The sequence below is a fragment of the Hippopotamus amphibius genome, chromosome 17, assembly GCF_030028045.1.
Source record: "Hippopotamus amphibius kiboko isolate mHipAmp2 chromosome 17, mHipAmp2.hap2, whole genome shotgun sequence".
In the NCBI taxonomy this organism is placed as follows: domain Eukaryota; kingdom Metazoa; phylum Chordata; class Mammalia; order Artiodactyla; family Hippopotamidae; genus Hippopotamus; species Hippopotamus amphibius.
This window is the reverse complement of record NC_080202.1, coordinates 11,429,910-11,452,011: the sequence shown is the minus strand read 5'-3', so window position 1 is coordinate 11,452,011 and position 22,102 is coordinate 11,429,910. Positions and strand designations below refer to the sequence as shown.

Below are 22,102 nucleotides of genomic sequence, written 5' to 3'. Positions count from 1 at the left end.
ATACCACAAAGATATAGTAATCAAAACAGTATGGTGTTGGTATTGGCATAAAAAAAGACATATAGATCAATGGAACAGAACAGAGAGCCAAGAAATAAAACCGTGAATATATGGTCAATTAATTTTTGACTAAAGCACCAAGAATATGTGATGAAGAAAGAATATTTTCACCATTCAATAAACTGTTTTGGGAAAACTGGATATCCACATGCAAAAGAATGAAACTGGACCCCTGTCTTGCACCATACACAAATCAACTCCAAATGGATTAAAGACTTGAATGGAAGACCTGAAAATGTAAAATTCCTAAAAGAAAACATAGGCTGTAAGCTCCTTGACATTGGTCTTGGCAATGATATTTAAAAAAATTTTTTTTGCCACGCTGCATGGTATGCAGGATCCTAGCTCCCCAACCAGGGAACCTGTACTCCCTGCAGTGGAAGTGCAGAGTCTTAACCACTGGACCACTAGGGAAGTCCCCTTAATATTTTTTTTTTCTGGCAATGATTTTTTACATTTGACATCAAAGCAAAAATAAACAAGTGGAACTACATCAAACTAAAAACCTTCTGCATGCAAGGAAAACAATCAACAAAGTGAAAAGGCATCCTTCGGACTAGGAGAAAGTATTTGCAAATCATATATCTGATAAGAAGTTAATATCCAAAATGCACAAGGAACTCATACAACTCAATAGCAAAAAAATAACCCAATTAAAAAAATAAGCAAAGGACTTGAAGAGACATCTTTCCAAAGAAGGCATACAAACAGCCAACAGGTACATGAAAAGGTGCTCAATATTACTAATCATCAGGGAAATGCAGATCAAAACCACAAGGAGATATCACCTCACCTGTGTTAGGATGGCTCCCATCAAAAAGATAAGAGATAACAAATGCTAGGAAGGATGTGGAGAAGAGAGAACCCTTGTACACTGTTGGTGGGAATGTAAACTGGTACAGCCATTATGCAAAACAGTATGGAAGTTCCTCAAGAAATTAAAGACAGAACTACTAAATGATCCAACAATCCCACCTCTGGGTATATCCAAAAGAAATAAAATGATTATCTCAAAGAGATTATCAGTACTCCTATGTTCACTGCAGCATTATTCCTAATAGACAGTGTCTGGAAACAATGCCTGTCAATGAACAAATGGATAAAGACAATATGGTGTATATATACACAATGAAATATTATTCAGCTATGAGAAAAAAGGAAATCCTGCCATTTCCAACAACATGGGTGAAACTGGAGGGCATTATGCTAAGTGAAATAACCCAGATAAAGACAAATACTGGGACTTCCCTGGTGGCACAGAGGTTAAGAATCTGCCTGCCATATACCCAGAGAAAACCATAATCCAAAAAGAAACACATACCCCAGTGTTCACTGCAGCACTATTTACAATGGCCAGGACATGGAAGCAACCTAAATGCCCATCAACAGATGAATGGATAAAGAAGATGTGGCACATATATACAATGGAATATTAGCCATAAAAAGGAATGAAACTGAGTTATTTGTAATGAGGTGGATAGACCTAGAGACTGTCATACAGAGCGAAGTAAGCCAGAATGAGAAAAACAAATACCATATGCTAACTCATATATATGGAATCTAAAAAAATGGTACTGATAAACCCAGTGACAGGGCAAGAATAAAGATGCAGATGTAGCGAACGGACTTGAGGATACGGGGTTGGGGGGTGCGAAGGGGAAGCTGGGACGAAGTAAGAGAATAGCACTGACATATATATGCTAACAAATGTAAAACAGATAGCTAGTGGGAAGCTGCTGCATAACATAGGGAGATAAACTCGATGATGGGCAATGACTTAGAGGGCCAGGATAAGGAGGGTGGGAGGGAGTCATGGGAGAGTGGGGACATGGGGATATATGTATAAATACAGCTGATTCACTTTGGTGTACCTCAAAAACTGGCACAAAAGTGTAAAGCAATTATTTAAAAAAAAAAAAAAAGAATCCACCTGCCAATGCACTGTACACGGGTTCAATCCCTGCTTCAGGAAGATCCCACACGCCGCAGAACAACTAAGCCTGTGCGCTACAACTACTGAGCCCACATGCTGCAACTGCTGAAGCTCACGCACCCTAGAGCCCATGCTCCACAACAAGAGAAGCCACTGCAATGAGAAGCCCATATACCACAAAGAAGAGTAACCCTCGCTCGCTGCAACTAAAGAAAGCCTGTGCGCAGCAACAAAGACCCAACACAGCAAATAAATAAATAAATAAAGTTAATTTTTTAAAAAGCTAGAGGCAAAAAAAGAAAAAAACTAATTCTAAAATTTACATGCACATGCAGGGTCAAAATAGCCTGGACTATCTTGAAGATAAAGAACCAGGTTGAAGGATTTATACTGCTAGATACGTAAATTTGCTATAAAGCTACAGTATTTAAGACAGTGTGGTACTGGCACAAAGACAACCAAAAAGACCAATGGAACAAAAGCTCTCAGGGATGGATCCATGTGTATACAGACACCTTCTCTGTGACAAAGATGGCACTGGAGTGTGGTGAGAGGAAAGGTGGGGCTTTCAAGTCAAGTGGAGATCTATGTGAGAAAAAGCGAAGCTTGACCCTAACCCTTAAAATCACACACTAAAATTCATTCCATATGGATTGCAGACCTAAATATGGAAGAAAAAATAATTAAGCTTTACCTCCATGACCCCAAGGTCAAGTAAGGCAAAAACTTCCTAAACAGGACAATGAAAGCTCTATCAAAAAGGAAATGAGCCGATGAACTGAAAGACATTAAAACTTCTTTCATCAAAGACACCGATAACGGAGTGAATGGCAAGCTCCGAAGTGGGGGAGATATTCGCAATACAAACACCCTGTAAAGGACTCATACCCAGAAGGCAACTCACGTGTGGCTGCAGCATCGCACGATCCTCAGGAGCAGGTGGATGGCCTTTAACCGCTGATGACCAGTCTGGCGACAGGCCACGCCCACCAGCCATTCCCAAATCTTGGCCAATGGAAGATGCGGCACAACTCTTTCTTCTGACAGCATCTGTTTCAAAATCTCGAATCCTGGAAACCCCCACAAAACACAGACATTCAAAAAATATAAACTGCTCAAGTTTTAATACATAGGATGAAACCACTGCGATTTCATTTAAATTTTGCCTGAAACTATGCCTTATGTAAAAAAACAACATAGGAACATTTTCAGTTCTTCCTTTTTTGCAAATGCCCTGGCAAATTCTAAGAGAACAAGCATCTTTCCTGGGTCCTGACAGATGGCACTTCTATCTGGCCACTCAGAAGTTACCACCTGCCAACTCTAGCACATTCATGAGTGACATGCGTGGGCCTTGTGAGACAAATTCATTGAAGTCTCAGAGAAAAGTACCTGCCATGATTTTAACAAAGACCAGTGACCAGTGACATAATGGCACCGACCCCACAAAGGGTCCTGGGCAGGAAGACCGTGCAAATGGAAAGACTAGGGCACACACCTGTCTGGAATCGCCCAAGGTGTCCGGCCGTCACAGTGAACTTGTAGCCCCACTCAGTGTTGCTCATGTCGGAGGTAAAGCGGTAGTACAGAGTGTCTCCTGGGGCACAACGAGAACCAGAGACTGGTCAGGGTGCTGCGGCAACAGGGAAAGGCAAGGGAGGGCTTTCCACTGAAACAGATTCAACCCAGCTTTAAATCCTTCAACAGCTTCCCTTCTCAGTACTCAACGTTAAGAGTCTATATAACTTAAGTATTTATTTACTACCTGGAAGCTCAAAATCTTTCCACTTCTGTTGAGACCCACTGAAGTTGTGTCGGTCCTGCTGAAAGTCACTGCTGCTGGACATGGCTAGCTCATCACAGCCTTCCTCTGTATTGCACTGAGGATCGAATTTGATTGAGAGGTAGATTGCACCAGGAATGTGAACTTTATCCTAGGAGGGGAAACAAGGACACTCCAGTCATCCCTGGTCACTGGACAGTGGCTGAGGGCTTCATGTGCCAAGTCCTGCATTTAAAACTGGGCACGGAAGAGGGAGTGAGTTACAGCCCCTGCCCTCCAGAAGCTCTCGGCCCAGCTGGGCAGGGGAGCAGCACGCAGGCTGCAAATACGGCAGGAAGCACACTGAACACTGGGGCACAGCTCGAAGGAGAGGAGGGGAGGCGAGGGCAGAAAAGAGTCCCAGTGAAGGGATGCTCGGGTTGCTGTGAAGATGGAGGAGGACAGGAGCAGCCTGTCCAGGAGGAAGGAATGGCAGGAGGCAGGTGAGAGGGAGACGAGCACATGTGGGTACATTTCAGGCAAAGGAAACAGCACTGGAAAGCCTGACGTGTTCAAGGAATAAGAACAAGGAGCTTGACGTGTCTGAGGTAAAGGGTGGGCTCTGTGTGCACATATGCTAGGGAGATGGGGACAGGGGTGACGTGACCCTGCAGGGAGAGATGGAGAAGGCCGCTTGTGCTAAAATGAGGCCTTGAGGCTTGTCTGGACAGCAGGGGGAGCCCTGGGAAGGTTGTAAGCAGGAGAAAGCCTCGATTAGGCCTGTGCTGTACCAGGATCACTGACAGCTGGTGTGCAGCGAGGCCAGGGCCAGGGCAGGCCAGCAGCGGGGGATCACAGAGCAGCAGCCAGAGGGGCCCAGGGAAGGGGAGAAGTCAGGGCAGTGGGGAAGGTAAGGTGATCCCTCCAAGGGAGAACCTGGTAGCTCACTAGATGTGTCCACGCGGGGCTGGGGTAGTGTGGTCACAGCCCAGGAACCAGGGGAGAAAAGAGGCTTAAAAGGTAGAGAGTGAGGAGGCTGATACTTCTGCAAAACAAAATCTCAGCAGGCAACAACCACGTTCTGGATTAGCTTCCCTGTCACCCACCACTGTTGCTACGCAGAGGCTTATGGCTTGCCAGCTCCAACATTTTGAAAAAAGCTGAAGAAACACAAGCAGCACTGGGTCAAGGAGAATAACTGAGGCCGCCCCCTCCTGCCTCATCCAAATTCCTACCTCTCTCTGTCTAAGTACAGAGTTGAGGATGGAAGAAATGAGGCCTTTCGGTTCTGGGTAATTAAACAAAGGGGTGGGAGTCTCCAAGGTGTGGCCAGGTCACCAGGAGATGGACAGAGTGAGGGCTGAACCTAGACCCACACCCTGAGTCTCTGCCAGAGGCACGGCGGCCTCACTCCAAGGAGCCTGCTGCGGGGAGAGTGATAGCTCCTCCAGGGCCGGGTGGCCTGTCGCTTTCTATTAAAACAAGGTCACGAGAAGACAGGACTTGTTTGTATAGATTCCCGGGAGTGGCGTCAGGGAGGCAGACTGCTGAGACTAAGGGAGCACTTTCTAGGCCAGGTCTGTCCAGGGGGAAAGAGCTGCAGTGGGAGCTGATGAGATTCATGCTACTTGGCAGCCCTTGCGGGTCCTGCCAGCCGCATGCCCTGAGGCTGGGCGAGCCTGGCCGATCCTGGACCGTACCTCAAAGTTGGTGTTGTTGTTATACGGGTGCTTGGACTCCCTCACTTGCACCTCCATTCCTGGCTCCTCCATGAACTGGCAGGCAGCCAGGGCCATGGTCCCCAGCATGTTCTCTCGGCAGCCCTGGAGCACCTTCTGCAGGATCTGGCGGGACACAGGCAGGAAACATGGGAGGAAGGCGACGAAACTGTGTAGCTCAGCTAGAGACCGTGCCCAGGGCTCCTGAGTTCTGCTGTGTGGGTCCCCTGGTTCTCACAGCAGGAGACGGGAGACGTGCTTCCAGCCCTGAGAAAGTTTGCTAAGCCAAAACTACTTTAAAAGACCAAGTTGAAGATTTGATTTAAAAACAAACAAAAGATTGTCACCATTTGTCAACTTGAAACTTAAAATTAGACCACTGGACTTAAGCGAATGCAGAGACTCTGGTAAGATCCCATGTCTGCAACCCAGAAGCTGGGAGTCTTGTCCAGGGCTTTTTCTTTACCAATAAAACTCTCTCTGGGTCACGATGTAACACAGGTGTAAGAGCTGACAGACTGTCTAGAAATGATGGTTTGAAACACAAGACATAAACCTTCCTGGAAGGCTTCCTGTATTATGGGAACAGTATCATAATTAACCCTGTCCCCTGGACAACACACTATGTGAGACCCCAGGGGACATGAGCAGAGACAGGCTAGCAAGGAGAGTCAGGCTCGTAAGTGCGGAAACAAAAAAGGAAAACCGCGAGGGCAGGCTTCGTGGGACTGTTATTCCAAACTCTCTCTGGGCACCAAGACTGCCTGCGCCGTGAGCTCGGCTCCAGGCCAGTACCTGGGAAAGCTCAACGGTGACCCGACCCTGCCTTCACTGCATTCACACCTGTCGGGGGGCCATACAGCCACACAGGTAGCCTCACTCCAGGACGGCACTCGCTAGAGGAAGCCTGTTCAGCCCCCCGGAGCGGGGTCGGGGGGACACAGGAGGAGGGAGTGGAGGGACTGCCCAGCCTGGCTGCCTCATTACCTTCTCCCACTGGTGCTTCTCTTCCAGCTGCATGAACATATCCAGAATGTAGGTCATGTGGGCAGGGCCGCTCAGCTCCAGGATGTCCTCGCTCACGGGCACGTGCCCTGGCCACTCGGCGAGCAGGGATGCGAGCACGTGGCGGGCGTACAGGACGGCTGTGGCCTCGTTCACGCGGAAGAGGTAGTCCCGGATGGCCCTCTTGCTCTTGCAGTTGAGCTCCTTGTGCAGGAGGGCGGCGCTCTTGCTGCGCCGCTGCTTGGCGTAGCTCTGCTGCAGTTCGCTCTCTGTGCTGGAGATCAGCTTCTGGGTCACGGGGTTTGACTCGGCGGTGGCCTGGTCGCAGCGTGCGGGCCGGGACTGCAAGCCCAAAGACCACCGTCACAGAGGCCTGGCCTTCTCACCACTGGGGTGAGGGCGGGGCAGACACCTTGCTTCCCAGGTGGGGCGACATACCAAGCACGGTAAGATAATCATGTCTGTATCCACGGCCTTGGCGCTCTGCTCGTCCAGTCTCAGACTCCTGCTGGGCTGCCACCTCTGAGCCAGGGTCCGTATCCTTTCATCCGTGGTGAGCTCATCCCCGTCAAACCTGAGGAGAAGGAAGGAGCACGAAGTTGGGCACCTGAGTTACAGAAAGGCAAGAGTTCAACTTGCAGTGAGACCTGCAGAAATGCTGATCAGAGTTATTTTCCTGTTATTCTGCAATACGTTATTACGTTCCACGTTTTACACACTAGCTTCACGGTGTTCAACTATTCGTGCACACAAATGTGCACGCACACCCATGTGCCTGCAGCAGAGATGCAAACTGTCCCTTAGGATCCTTTCCTCCTTTCATTTAGAAACAAAGTTCCCTGAAGTTTCAGCAAGATACACAATCACCCAGCAGGGGACACGGTTCCCAGTCCTCCTAGCAGCTAAATACAGCAATGCAACTAGGGTCACGCCAGTGGGAGGCCAGTGAGGTAACGTGTGCCATTTCCACAGCCTGCCCTCAAACGGCTGGGCTGAGGATGAGCTCCTTTCTCCACCTGCCCCCTTTCCTCTGGGCTGGAACAGAGCTGGTGTGGGGGAGCTGGCCCTGATGACACAGACGGGGACAGCACCTGTGGGGGCACAGGGTCCCTTGTGAAGCAGACTGCCCACCCCCCCTGGGCTGCAGCCTACCTCTGGACTGTGCCGTAAGGGGAAAAACAAACTCCATCTTCCTTGACCATGATATTTCTGTGCCCTAACTGATGCAATCCTGCTTCATCTCACAAAGGATTGGAGGCAGGAGATAAGAAATACACATGGGAAAATAGAAATGTGAAATAACAAAAGCAAACTAAATTGGAATTGGATATAAATTAGAATAGGGAGTCAAAATTAGGATGTGGGGGATGGAGGAGGAGATTAGTTGCAGAAACATAAAGCCCTCCAGAAATTTAACAGCTGAGCCCAAGAACTAGCTCTGAACTTCCGGGCTAAGAGGAAGAATATATTGTTAATTTTATAATGATCCCTGAGGAAAAAAACACGAAAATAATCTACAGAAGTGAAAAAACAAACAAAGGACACTTCTGACCGGAATGTACCAGAAAGTCCTGCTCTGTACTATTTGCTCCCTGGGCTGACATGGGAGAGAAACCTTGGTGTCTGTGTAAACCCATAATGAGTTTAAGAGGCCGACTACAAATATAAAGTTCTTCCTGAAGGAGGAGCAAACAACAGGACTCAAAGATGAGCCGTGCGCTGTGTCACAGCCAGCTTCCATGTCGCTGCCTGAAGAACTGAAAACCAGCTGCTCTTCGGTCCTTCAGGAGCTTTTATCCAGATCTCATTGGCAGGAGGTAAACAGAGTCCTGCCCTCACTCGTTCCCTTACTCACTATACTTCAGCTGCATCTAAATGTCCCTTACCTCTTCTGAACCTCCAGGAAGAAAGAGTCGGTCCTCTTCATCTGCAGTTCATATATGGCCCGGAGAATGTGCAGGGGGGCGTTGAGGGCATCGTGAGCCATCTGGAGGCCACGAGGAGGAAGCAGAAGAGAGACAACTTAAGCTGCTTTAAGACATTACTGATGATCTAAACTCAAAAGTGATAAAACAATTATCTTCTAAAGTTACCACAAGTTATAATTTAAGAACATCACATGGGCACTTCATGCATGTAAGATTATAAGCCCTAAAACATGGACTGTAAAATCTGCATTACTGTTATAAATTCAAAGGAAAATATAAAACACGGAAACATAAAAAAAAAAAAAAAAGTCATGCCAACAAAATATAATGCTAATAGTCAATAACTACCCACCAAATTGTATTCACTGCCAGCTTCTTTGTAGTAGCTGCCTTGCACTCAAGTTTGATAAGTGGTACATAAATCTAAGTACTGGATTTCCTTCTGATGTTTTTAAAAACTGTACTTGTTTTCCTTACATCCGTCCCACACTCTGTTTACTCTTCACGTGATTAGACCCTCTGAAATCCAAGCCCTTGCCCATTTTCACAATATTCTGAGGAAGAGTGGATTATCCAGGGAAAGTAGGACTGTGTCTAAGAAAGTATGAGGACAGACTGTCATTTGGGGACTTATGGGTGGGCCTGAAATTATATGCAAAATTTTACAAAAGCATTTGCACGTGTAGTTTGTAGGATAAATGATCTAATTAAGTTTTTGGGTCCATGACCCACAAACATTAAGAACCCCTGTTGTGGGACTTCCCTGGTGGCACAGTGGTTAGGAATCTGCCTGCCAGGGTTCGAGCTCTGGTCCAGGAAGATCCCACATGCCGCAGAGCAACTAAGCCCGTGTGCCACAACTACGAGCCTGTGCTCCAGAGCCTGCAAGCCACAACTACTGAGCCGGAACGCTGTAGGGCCTGTGTTCCACAACAAGAGAAGCTGCTGCAATGAGAAGGCCATGAACTGCAACAAAGAGTAACTCCTGCTCGCCACAACTAGAGAAAGCCCGCGAGCAGCAAAAAAGATCCAAAGCAGCCAAAAAAAGAACCTACTGTTGTAAGGGCTTTTCCATCCTTCTGGATCAACTCTGCACAATATAGACTGAGTCTTCAGAAAGTGCATTCTCATAACATCAGTCTGGAGCATTTTCATGTGGAGGCCAAAACACAGTCCAAGCCAAAGAGAATCCACTCCTTAGAGTCCCTTCCTCAATCCACACCATGACCCAAGAACGTACCAAGAAACATATTCTGGTGGGCTCGTCCAGGCTCTCGAGAGGGTCTAGCTTTTTCTGCTCTGGCTCAGCCGGGCTGCTGACTGACCGTTCCACCTCCTCCTCCTGCTCCCCTCGCTCATCCAGCTCCAGCTCTCCATGCTCAGCCAGGGTGTTGATTTCCTTTTTTGAGGAGTACAGCATGATGGACAAAATCTACATAGAAAGAAAATCAGGCAGGGCAGGAACATGAGTGTTTGTTTTAGTGGGTGAGATCTTTAACTCTCAAAGGGTAGAAGATATTTGACCTAACCTTTTTAAAAGACATCAGAATTCACAAAAAGAAGGCAAAATTAGTAAAGAAATATGAAAGCATCTTCAACTGTACTTATAATCAAAGAAATGCTAAAACTACAAGGGACCTTTGTGTTCATTAACTTTGCCACTGGCAGTGTAAGTTGATATCATCCTTTTAGAAGGCATTTCGGTGAAATGTAAAGAGCTGTACAAATGTTCATAACATCTGACCTGGTAACTCACCTTTTAGGAATAATGTAAAATGCGTAAAAAGTTACGCTCACAATACAGTCAACAAAGCATTTAATAATGAGGCAAAAAACTGAAATCCATCTTTATGGACCATCCAAAGCCATTAAAAATGGTCATGATGAAAACTAACAATTTAGGAAAATGGCCAGCACATGACCTCAATTTATTTCAACAGTGTGCTTCATTCTACAGTCTAAATCTATGTATGTAACACAAACACAGAAGGAAAGAAATTAGAAAAAGGAAACACACATAATACTAATGGTAGCTGTGTTGGGGGGGGATGAAATTTGGAGTTTTTCTTTCTTTTCTATTTTTCAAATTTTCCGAATGTAAAAAATACAAGTTTTTGAATATAAAAAAAATTTAATTTAAAATATTTCCTGAACAAGAGCTCAAATGCTCACTAAGTTATCCATTAATATGTTTTAGCGTATTTTCCTAAAACCTAACCAAATCCTCTTGTGGCAACTGAGAGCTGTGTGCTGGAGTGCAGGCCTCCGTGTGACTGAGAATGGCCAACTGAGCACCTCCCATACAGCAGCAGCCCTTCCTGACCTGAAGCTGGCACTTGGCGCAGAAACGCCCCAGGGAACCACAGTGATTCCACTAAGAAAAACCTGAGGCCTATGGGGAAGAGTAATAAAATGAAAATTATCAACTAAAATCCTACATTAAATAAACATAAATGAAGACAAATTTAGAGACTGATTTTAGCTCAAAGGAACTTTAAAGGGAAACAATTATTCAAGGGCAGATTTATTACCATGATATAATGATTAACCGTGTGTTTCCACAAAACACTTCTCTTCCAATATTCTTTGAACAAACATCAAATTCATTTTCCCTGACAAGGGAGGACAGGTGTCCTAATCTCTATTTCCAAAAGGGAAGACAAATATAAGACACTGTTTTAACAACTGCACTGGATGAGAGTGCACGGGGCAGAACCGGCTGTAACTGACTGGTGGTTCTAACTCCCAGGCCAATAAATCTGCAGCAGGAAGCCTGCCCCTTACTTCCAGGTCCCGCAGGAGCCATGTTTTACTGAAGCCGGTCCCTTTGCTGCACTTCTTCACCAGTAGCTTCAGCAGATCAGTCTGAAGGAAGGTAGCATGGGTCTCTTCAAAACCATGAGCCTGCCAAACAGAAAAAGAATGATTTGCAACTGCCTCGGAGTGAAGGAGGTAAGGGTCACTTGGGGAGAAGCAGGCCTCTGTCAGAGCCCAGTCGCAGCTACTGGCCCAAGTTCACCTTCTGGTGAAAATTCCAGAGTCAACGGGAAGGATGAAACTCTGAACCTGAGCCATAACCCAAGTCTGTTCACTCTCTAATTCGTTCACTCAACAAGTATTTCTGAAGCCTCGTGCATTCTATGTGCTGAGCCCTGTGCTAAGCACAGCGGTTTTATGTCCCTCTCCTGCTCTCTACCTTCCAAAAGCTTCCCACTGCCCTGCAGCCTGAAATCTGAGTCCCTTATTCACAGCTGCAGCCTCCCTGCCTGCCTCTGTAGTCTCCCTTCCTCCTTGGCACTGTCCTGAAGCCCTAGGGTGTCCCTTCTGCTCCCCGACAGGCAGGCCTGGAGTTGCTCTCTCCCAGGATGTCATGTTCTGCCCAGACTCCTTATCTATCACCCCAGAGTTCACTCCCTCAGAAAGGCTCTTTCTGACTCATGGCGGTTTTCCTTGCAGGCTCCTTGCTGTCTCCCTTGCAGTTTAGGCTGAAAGCTCCGTGACAGCAGGGACCTTCTTTCTCGTTCAATGCTACGTACTCGGTCGGTTCCATCTGGCCCCTGGTGCTCAACAAATATTTACGGAATGAAGGAGTCAAAGACAGAAATGGTCTCTGCCCTCAGGGGGTTTGTTTTCTCTTCCCTACTGTAATGCAAACAGCTAAACAAGAGTGGATTGTGATAAATGCCATGACATCAACGAACAGCAGATGTGCGATCTCGAACCTAAAAATATAAACTCTCAGGGCTGGGCCAGAGCTGAAATGCCATCTAGTCCAATCTCCCTGTGGTGCTTAAGTCCTTCCATCACCTCCTCGCCAGTGAAGCCAAAGTCAGGGAACTCATAAACTTTCCAGATGAAATTCTTCTCCCGCAGCTAGTTCTGTTGGGAAGATCCTCACTATCGGTGCCCCCTAAGGCAGGAGAGGAATCATGTTCCCCACAAGCCAAGGCTTCCCATCTCCAGGTCAATTATCGCCCAGCTCGTTAATCTGTCCGCCTTCTCTCACTCCACTGCCAAACCTATTGCTCAAAGATCCCACAAGATATTAGCCCCCTTATGCTTCCTAGGATGAACCAGAAGGAGCTGTGGTTGAGAGGGAAGTGAGAAACTGTTTCAGTCAACTTTTCTTCTCATTTTCCAAGGTTATGTGCCCATTAGGTAGTGGTACCTGGTTCCATGGGGCAGGACCAAAAGATTACAGAGAACCAACTACTGGGAAAATCCTGTTTCTTCCTTAAAGTTATCCTTGTGCAAGGCCCCAATCATTTCTAAAAAGACTCAAGATCCTATGATTAACCATCCATTGAAATCAGATGGTACTTCCTTCTAGTTAATACCCCGCAGGTGTTAAATCACAGCCAGATTCATTAGCAAATGGAAGAAGCTCACCATTTACCTTTAGTGTCTTGTATAATCCTTTGAGGGCCAGGGACAGGACCCAAGTTGCTTCCACTGCCTCGGGACAATGGCTGTCCATACTGGTCTGCAGAAGGTGACTGGCAATAAAGGCAAAGTGCTGAGAGTATAGGCTCAGCTGGGCCTGAGAGTCGCTGCATTCCTGTCCTCCTCCTTTCTGGACCAGCTGGTAGTCCTTCACTGAAGGGTGATGTCAGGTAGGAAAAGAAGGGCACAAAAAGCACAGTTAATACTTCTTGTAGATAAATTTCTTTCCCGGTAATGTGCCCTACTGAAGCAAGAACTACAGACCCCAAAACACAAATCTCTCTGGCTTCAAACTTAGCCATTATATTTAAGGCCAGCTTGCAGCTGAGCACAAAAATGGTACTGGGCCACATACCCACCAAGCAACTAAGAGATGCAATTCATATTCCTATCACTGACACACACAGGTTGTCTCCAAAGGTGTTAGAGGAAGTTCTTAAATACAGTATACATAAGAGACTTCCACTTCAGAACAAGCCCCAGTAAGAGGGATCAGATTTACTCTCCTACCTTAAACAACCAGAACACTGGAAAAATACATGAAATGATGGTTTGCAGACACTAGGCAATAGGTAGTACAGGACTATGACCCCTGAGAGAAGGGACATAAACCATGTGAGCCTTCCAATAGCTCTGGCTATCTGGAGACAATTTCCAGGCTGCACAGTCTGGAGTGGAAATCCAAGTAGAGTGCAGTTCCAGTGAACTGAGGAGACAGAGATCAGAATTCAGGAAAGTCAAGGCAGCTAGAATTTATGGGGCAGAATATCACAGAGAAGGGAAATGCATGGGGGGTGGGGAGAGGGTGCAGGAGACCTCCTTAGATATCCACAGAGGATTCCTCATGAGTCTTTGGCTGAATACTTATCTGAACAAATGTGAGAGGAAACTAGATAGGAAACTACCTAGTTCTAGGAAAGAACTATCAAAAAGCTAGCAGTAGGCAGGACAATTCTTGGAGCGCATATAGAATTCTGAGAATATTTTGTCTTCCCACCAGTGAGAGTGGAAGTGTCCTAGTTAGGGGCAAAAAACTATCTGAAGACATAATGATCAAAAAAATTCCAAATTTGATGAAAGCTATAAATCTATAGGTCCAGGAACTCTTTAAACCATCAAGCAGAAGAAAAGTAAATCACGCCAAGGCACATCATAATCAAAATGCTAAAAAGCAGCGATGGAGAGAAAAATCTTAAAAGATAAAGGAGACACATTTCTAAGAGTAACAGAGTGATAGCTGACTTCATGGCAGAAACTATGCAAGCCAGAAGAAAACAGATCAGTATCTTTAAAGTATGAAAAGGAAAAGCTCTCAGCCTACAACTTTTTACCCAGCAAAATTCTCTCTCCAAGATGAAGTCAAAATAAATATTTCTTTGGTTTGGTAGGATGAACCAAAACAAAGATTTTGTAGTAGCAGACCTGCACTACAAGAAATATTAAGGGAAGTTTTTCAGGAAAAAAAATGACACCAGGTAGAAACTTGAACTTATACAAAGGAATGAAGAGCACCAGAAATGGTAGGTATGTGGCTAAATATAAATGATATTGTTTTCTCATTTTAAGATTCCTTTTAAAATATGTGACTTTAAAAGCAAAAATAAATAACGTATTGTGAGGTTTATACCATGTAAAAGTAAAATGTGTGACAACAACAGCACAAAAGATGATGAAATAAAAATATAAAACCTATGTTTCTTCACTGTAGGTGAAGCGGGATACTGTTTGAAGATAGACCGTGATGAGCTACAGGTGCATATTACAAACCCTAATGCAACCACTAAAAAATTATTTGCAGGTAAACCACCGTAAACCCTAGAGTGACCACTGAAAAAATAATATATACTTTAAAGCCAATAGTGGAGATAATATGGAATAATTTTAAAAAAAAGCAAAAACAACTCAATCCAAAAGAAGAGGAAAAAAAGAACAAAGAACAGATATGACAGACAAAAAACAAGCAAGAAGATAATAGATTTGAACTCAATCATCCTGATAACTGTACTGAATATAAATGCTCTAAACATCGCAATCAAAAGGCAGGTATTGGGGAGGGATAAATTAGGAGGTTGGGATTAACACACACACACACTACTACACATAAAAGAGATAACCAACAAGGACATACTGTATAGCACAGGGAACTATACTCAATATTTTGTAATAATCTATAAGGGAAAAGAATCTGAAAAAGAATACATATATCTGAACCACTGTACTATAAACCTGAAACGAACACAATGTAAATCAACTATACTTCCATTAAAAGAAAAAAAAGGCAGGTATTGTCAGATTGGATTAAAACAGAAGACTCCACTATGTGCTATCAACAAGAAATCCACTTGAAATGTAGAAACAGGGAGATTAAAGCAAAAGAATAGAAAAAGATGCATGATACAAATGTTAGTAATGAAAAAAAAAAAGCTAGAGAGGCTAGCTATTAAAGTAGATTTCAGAACAAGGAATATTATTAGGGCTAAAAAGGAACATTTCACAATGAAATGAGAAAGAGACCATACACACAATTACAGCCGGATACCTCAACATTCCTTTCTCAGTAACTGTTAGAACAAATAGACAAAAAACCAGTAAGGGTATAGAACACTTGAACAGCACTATCAAGTGACGATCTATAGGACACTCCACAAACAACACAGTATATGCATTTTCTTCAAGTGCACATGGAACCTTACTCGAAATAGACCAAATTCTGGACCATAAAACAAGTTACAGTGATCTTAATAGGACTGAAATCATTCATAGTTTGTTCTCTGACCACAACTTGCAACCAATAACAGAAAGATATCTGGAATATCCCCAAATATCTGGAAATTAAACAACAAAATTTTAAATAATCACGGAAGAAAGAAAAAAAAATCACAAGATGAAGAGAAAATATTCTGACCTGAATGAAAATGATAATAAAACATATAAAAAATTACGGCTGTGGCTAAAGCCACACCTAGCAGGAAATTCACAGCATTAAAACGTTCTTACCAACGAAAAAGAAAGGTCTCAAATCAGTGATTTAGACGTCCACTTTAAGAAACCAGAAAAAGAAAAATGAGCAAATTAAACTCAAAGCAAAAAAAAAAAAAAAAAGAAATTAATGAAAAGATAGAAATCAATGAAAGAGAAAACAGATATAACAAAGAAAAATCAATGAAACCAAAAGCCAGTCCTTGGAAAAGATCCAAAACATTGATAAATCTCTTGACTAGACAGCCTAGGAAACAAAAAACAAAAGATACGAATTACCAAAATCAGGAATGAGAGAAGGCAGCTGATAAGACCCCACGTGAGGTTCAGAGAAATTAAAGGTCTGCATTTTGTAAGACCCAAATTTATCCCATAAGTGAATGAAGAGATATACCATGCTTCCAAGTCAAAAGACTCAGTATTGTTAAGGTGTCAGTTCCCCTCAAATGGATCTACAGACTCAATGCAATGCCAATCAAAAGTCGCTCAGCAAGTTTTTTAATAGAAACTGACAAGCTGATTCTAAAATTACACAAAAAGACAAAGGAACTAGACCAGCCAACAATTCTGAAGAATAACAAAGTTGGAGAACCTGATTTCAATACTCAGGAGAAATCTACAACAAAGACAGTATGGTATACGAGTAAGGACAGATATATAGATTAACGGAACATAACAGAATTCATAAGTAGACACAAACATACATGGGTCAATTAAGTTGCCAAGATAATTCAATGAAGAAAGAAGAGTCTGTTCAACAAATGGTCCTAGAAGAATGGGATATTCACATGCAAAAAAATAAATAAACCTTGACTTTTACATCGCACAATACACAAAAACAGCACAGAGAGTGCCTAACGCTGAAGCTGAATGATAAAGCAGATTATTTCAAGAGCAGAACTGGGCACATAATGATATCCTTCACTGTTCTATTAATAAAATAAAATGGAAAGTGAGATGAATGCCAATACAATTATGTGAAGTTATTTTCCAGTCCTGTAGCCACCTGACTCCATCATATGTTTAAATTACCCATTAGAAAACAAATGACACTGGCAAATGAGAAAAGTAAATGTCCAGAACCTATATATTTGGCGAACCCAAAAACACAGAGCCATGTATACAAAATAACAGTGCGGAAAGGGCCTTCCAAGTGATCCCAACTCAACCACAACATTTCAGAGACAAGGAAAAAGAAGTTCAGGGAGCTGTAACTTGTTATTTAAAAATTCACATGCAGGGGCAAGAACCAAGAGACCTTCACTGACTTTAGGGTCTCCAGAGACTAGACACCCTGCTCTCACTCTGAGGAAAGATAACGATGCTTGGGACCTGTTCTCCTCTTGCGGGTTCTGACGTTGACGATCACAGCCCTGTTCTTCTCGGTGAAGTGCTTCAGGACGATCACGCCATGCGCTTCACTGGCATTATCCACATAAACGCAGCGGGTCCCTGCGCAGAGGACCTGAACGTGACACAGAGAGAAAAGGCAACTCAGCAGCACACAGAGCACAGTTCCTTCTGTTTGTGCCGCTGACGTCAACAAGTGCTCAAGGACAGGGCTCTTCCCATCTCTAAGTGCAGGGCCCGGCACAGGCTTGGCACAGAACTGGTTTAAGAGCTTCCTGGATAAAGCCATGTTTTCACAGTCCTCTTCGTCCCAACCAGTTGAAAGACACGAAAAGTAGAAATGAGATCAAGGTGAATGCCAAAGTGAACGACAACTATACTTTGAAGTTCTCTGTAATTTAATATATTGCAGTTACCTCTTGTTCAAAGCCAAGAAGATGAATCAAATGGCTAAACTATTAAAAATGCAAGTTGAACAAACCATTCCATCATCTTGAAAATACACCAATACTGTAAAGGCAAATTACATAACTAAAGAAAAAAAAAATCCAAACATATATGCTATAGAGACTTTGATGCGTGTGATGAGGATGGGAAGAGGAGGCCAGGCCATCAGAGAGGTGTACCTGGGGGAAGCCGACCAGCACCAGCAGCGTGAAGATGTTGGTGTGCTTCAGCTGGAAAGGCAGCTGCTTGATGCAGTGGTCCGTGAAGGTGGCAATGACGTCACGCCACAGAGGGGCGCTGTTGAGTGACCGCAGGATCTCCGCCATGGAGCAGGCCCAGTCCAGGCCCACGCGGCTGGAAGGCAAGAGCTCCATTAGATGGCAGTGCACAGGCTCCAAATTCAACTCATCAGCTCGCCACACTCTAAGGCAGACCCCAAAGCAGGCCAATGAGTCATTCTTTACATACTTTAAAAACTACCAGAATGATGCTTTTCATATAATGGTGGGGGTGGGGGGTGGAATCAAGATATGTCACTTGTATACTCAGTCTACAGCTGTGCTTTTAAAAATCTCTACAAAAGGTTACACACACACATGTACTTGTGCACATTCATAGTTATAGCCGGAAAAAAAGCTTGGAGGCAAATAAAATAGCACCAGGGAGTTCCCTGGTGGCCTCATGGTTAGGATTCTGGGCTTCCACTGCCGTGGCTCGGGTTCAACCCCTGGTCAGGGAGCTGAGATCCGGCAAGCAGTGTGGTGGCGGTGGCGGGGAGAATAAAACAGTACTGGACGCACTGACATAGTGTAAGGTAAGATGATTTTTTTCCCTCATTCTGGTTTTCGAAATTTGGTATTGTGATTATGTTACTTTTATATAATGAAAATAGATCTATCTTCTTCAGCCTTCTTCAAAGGCTACACTTATCACTCTCAGGAAAAAACAAACCAGGATGCATATCACCAGAGAGCTGAATCAGCAGACAGTGCCCAGATTGCACAGCTGTCTTAATGTGGGTTTTAAGCAGTTCTAATGTCGGTTGACAGTGTTGCTAATAAAACAAATTCTATTCTCACAAAAGTTCCCTAAAGCAAGAGCACTGAAGCACACTGAAATTAATCAACAGCCAGATCACTGACCTAAGAAACAAACACCAAGGTGGAGTAGAGTGGGGGTAGCTACCTGTCCAGACACACAGCTCCCAGGCTAAAGAGCAGGTGGGTGGTCTTCCAGCCATCTGGCACAACGGAACTGTCCCCTGCTGCAAACAGGTTGTGTTTGGCAGCGAGGACCTTGGTCACTGCAGCATCTACCTCTGCTGGTAAAAGGCGGATGATTAATTGGCCGAGGAGACCCAGGGTGAGGTGGTAGGTTTCGTTCAGGTGGCCTGCATTTGAGATGACGACCTGGAACATGAGTGGGAGCACGTGCTCCAGGTCTATCAGGGGGCCTGTGGGATCCTGTCAAGAGAGGAGAAAAATCTGTTCAACACAAAATCTGTGTAAGCACACCAACTAAACACTCCATCTCCTTCATATGTGATTTATAGCTGGCCTGGTGCCAAAGGAATTACGCTGTGCCTTTCACAAATGGCTTAGGGACAATCGACAGTGAAACAAAATAAACATTCTCAGGTGTCATCCTACAATCCTACTTCTCGTTTATCACCCTACCCCAGGGGCACACAGAGGACTGCAATTTACAGCCAATTTCAGCACACAGCTTTCCAAAAACATCTTCTATGCATAACACCACCCCCCACCCCTTTCTTTAAAATGTCAATTTGTCTCTTACCGAATTTAAGGGAGGTAACATGGCTGCTAGTAATCCCAAAATCCTCTTCTGGGAACACTCAGCAAACACCTGCTCAGGGCTTGGAGTTACTGCCTTTTCCTCAACGGGCTTCTGAGACGATACTTCTGAATTTTCAGCATCTGAGTTGTAAAACACCAAGCTCTAAGATTTTGCCAGGTTCTATATATGTGTGAAGAGGCAAGTAAACCACTGCGCTGTCCCTGTGCCACCACAGAATCAGGCTGGGACTTTCAAAACCTATTGCTGAACACGTCTTACGCGAGGTCTGTCCTGATCACCCTGTTTTAATGTTGGGCCTGCCCTCCTATCTCTCCCAACCCCCCTCTGTACTCTCCATTCCCCTGCTTTTTTAAAAAATTAATTAATTAATTAATTAATTGGCTGTGTTGAGTCTTTGTTGCTGCACACAGGCTTTCTCTAGTTGTGGCAAGCAGGGGCTACTCTTCGTTGCGGTGCGCAGGCTCCTCATTGCCGTGGCTTCTCTTGTTGCGAAGCACGGGCTCTAGGCGTGTGGGCTTCAGTAGTTGTGGCACATGGGCTCAGTAGTTGTGGCGCACGGGCTCTAGAGCGCAGGCTCAGTAGTTGTGGCGCACGGGCTCCGTTGCTCCGCGGCATGCGGGATCCTCCTGGAGCAGGGCTCGAACCACCTAGGAAGCCCCCTCTCCTGCTCTTCTGTGCTCATGGCATTTAATTACCTGTTAACATACCATATCATTTGATATTGATTGTTTACTATCTGGCTTCCCTTCTAGATTTTTGGATTTTTTCAATGATGTATCACAAACACCTAGAAATGCTTCTGGAGCACAGCAGCCACTCAATAAACACTTGATGGATGAATAAACTGTATGTGAACCAGGATGCTGATCCTCACATGGAATCAGACCAGAGTGCATTTTGATGACCCGGGTTGACATGGAGTATCAAACTGTTTTCTGGAACTTAGAATTATATGCCCAGCAGAGATGAGCAGCAGCCCCTGCTGAAAGCCGGCCCCGTGGACAGGGCAGAATGCCAGATGCTCGCCCCTGCCTCCGTCACAGAGAGGGCACATGGGAAGGACCCTGTCTCCCTGGGCCACCCTAAGGAGGAGGCTGACGATTGCTGCCAATCTCCTCGGCCCACAGCACCTCCATCTTCTGGCTCTTCAATCGTCCTAAAACAAACCTCTGACCTTGCTGCTGCCGTCCCCAGCAGGCGTCTGAGGGCCTCCACGGCAGAGTGCACAGCACCGCTCCACCTCCACCTTCTGGCACTCTACTCCCTCCCTACACACCTGCCCCCCAAGGGACTTCTTGGATTCTCTGGGGGTTCCCACTCTCGGGCCTTTGCTCATGTAGTTCTTTCTTCCCTGAGTGCCCTTCCCCATCACCGCTAACACCCACTCGGGCCTCTCTTTTGGACAGAATCACATCCCACCTCAAATACAGTTACGAACACCTTTGTCTTAAACCCTCCCAGACTATAAGCCCTGTGAGGGCAGGAGCTATGTGTTTATCTGTCTGATTTGGTCCCTGTTTCATCCACAGGTCTAGCGCAGTGCTTGGCACTTAGAAGGCACGCAGTAAATTAGGGAATAAACAAGGTAGGAAAGCAGGCAAGAAAGAAGAAAGAAAGATGACTTTCAAAGTTATCAGCACCATCTGATGCAGAACTAAGACACCACACACCCTTGAGTGCTAGCCAATTTTAAATTGTGTGCAAGAAATAACTCAGGGATGGGTATGCATGCACTTTAAGATGAAAGAGATCAAGGTAATTATCAAAGAGTCTTCACCTGGAAGTCCTGTAGGTGTGCAGGCATCTGCAGGTGAGGCTGGAATTCGAGTCTGGCAGGAAGGATCCTTCATTAATGATACACCTTCATCCACCTTACTTCTCTGCTTGCGCTCTAAAGGCCTGACGTCCTTACAAACATCTCTCTTCCCCTAAAAACAAATGGTGAGTGTAAAAGAATTAAGGTTTCTTTCTTATAAAAGTTTACTTGTTAATGTAATACAATTTTTTAAATCACTAGCCAGGGACTTCCCTGGTGGTCTAGTGGTTAAGAATCTGTCTTTCAAAGTGGGCACTCAGATCCCACATGCCATGGGCCAGCTAAGCCCCTACATGCCACAACTTGAGAGACCCCTTGCTGCAACAAAAGATCCTACATGCTGCAACTAAGACCCGATGCACCCAAACAATGTTAAAAAAAATAATAAAATAAAATAAAAATCACTAGCCAGTCAGTCTTCACAAACTAAAATACTTCTGAATTAGAAAAAACATCTCTCGTTCTGATGATAAATCTGTACTCTAATTAAGACAGTAATCACGGCATTACAACCCCCAAACATCTTCCAAAAGCCGCTCTGCCAGAGCCTGCAGTCACACAAGCAATGGCTCTGGTACAAACCTCTAACACATTCTATTTATCTTCCAGAAGCCAGGTATGGACACTTTCTCTCTTGGAGAAAAAAAAAAAACAAAGATGTGGATTTCCTTCTAGCACAGTAAGCTGACTTATACTTCTGAGAATTCCATTTTTGCACAGAGACTCATGAAGCAGGCCCTCATTGGAGCTGGGAGTATTTTCTGGGCTCCGGAGTCTGGCAGTGAGCTTCCCACACTGGCAGGATGACAGTCCTTGACCTGAATTTCCTCAGGAGTCACTCAG

The 22,102-nt window shown here is 44.8% G+C and overlaps 1 protein-coding gene across 3 annotated transcripts in view; it reads right to left on the bottom strand.

The window, feature by feature from the left end:
* The window catches only part of ZZEF1 (zinc finger ZZ-type and EF-hand domain containing 1), a 108,978-nt gene that overhangs the window by 8,040 nt on the left and 78,836 nt on the right, over positions 1-22,102 (bottom strand). For all 3 annotated transcript variants that reach the window (XM_057714160.1, XM_057714161.1, XM_057714162.1), the window contains 15 exons: positions 21,221-21,371; positions 19,423-19,562; positions 18,811-19,088; positions 17,805-17,979; positions 17,161-17,293; positions 12,803-13,002; positions 11,191-11,310; positions 9,647-9,838; positions 8,365-8,465; positions 6,917-7,052; positions 6,461-6,820; positions 5,456-5,599; positions 3,759-3,927; positions 3,492-3,590; positions 2,898-3,063 (listed from right to left, as the gene is read on the bottom strand). In XM_057714160.1, the coding sequence (XP_057570143.1) occupies positions 2,898-3,063; positions 3,492-3,590; positions 3,759-3,927; positions 5,456-5,599; positions 6,461-6,820; positions 6,917-7,052; positions 8,365-8,465; positions 9,647-9,838; positions 11,191-11,310; positions 12,803-13,002; positions 17,161-17,293; positions 17,805-17,979; positions 18,811-19,088; positions 19,423-19,562; positions 21,221-21,371 (2,564 nt within the window). The remainder of the gene's footprint in view (positions 1-2,897; positions 3,064-3,491; positions 3,591-3,758; positions 3,928-5,455; positions 5,600-6,460; positions 6,821-6,916; positions 7,053-8,364; positions 8,466-9,646; positions 9,839-11,190; positions 11,311-12,802; positions 13,003-17,160; positions 17,294-17,804; positions 17,980-18,810; positions 19,089-19,422; positions 19,563-21,220; positions 21,372-22,102) is intronic.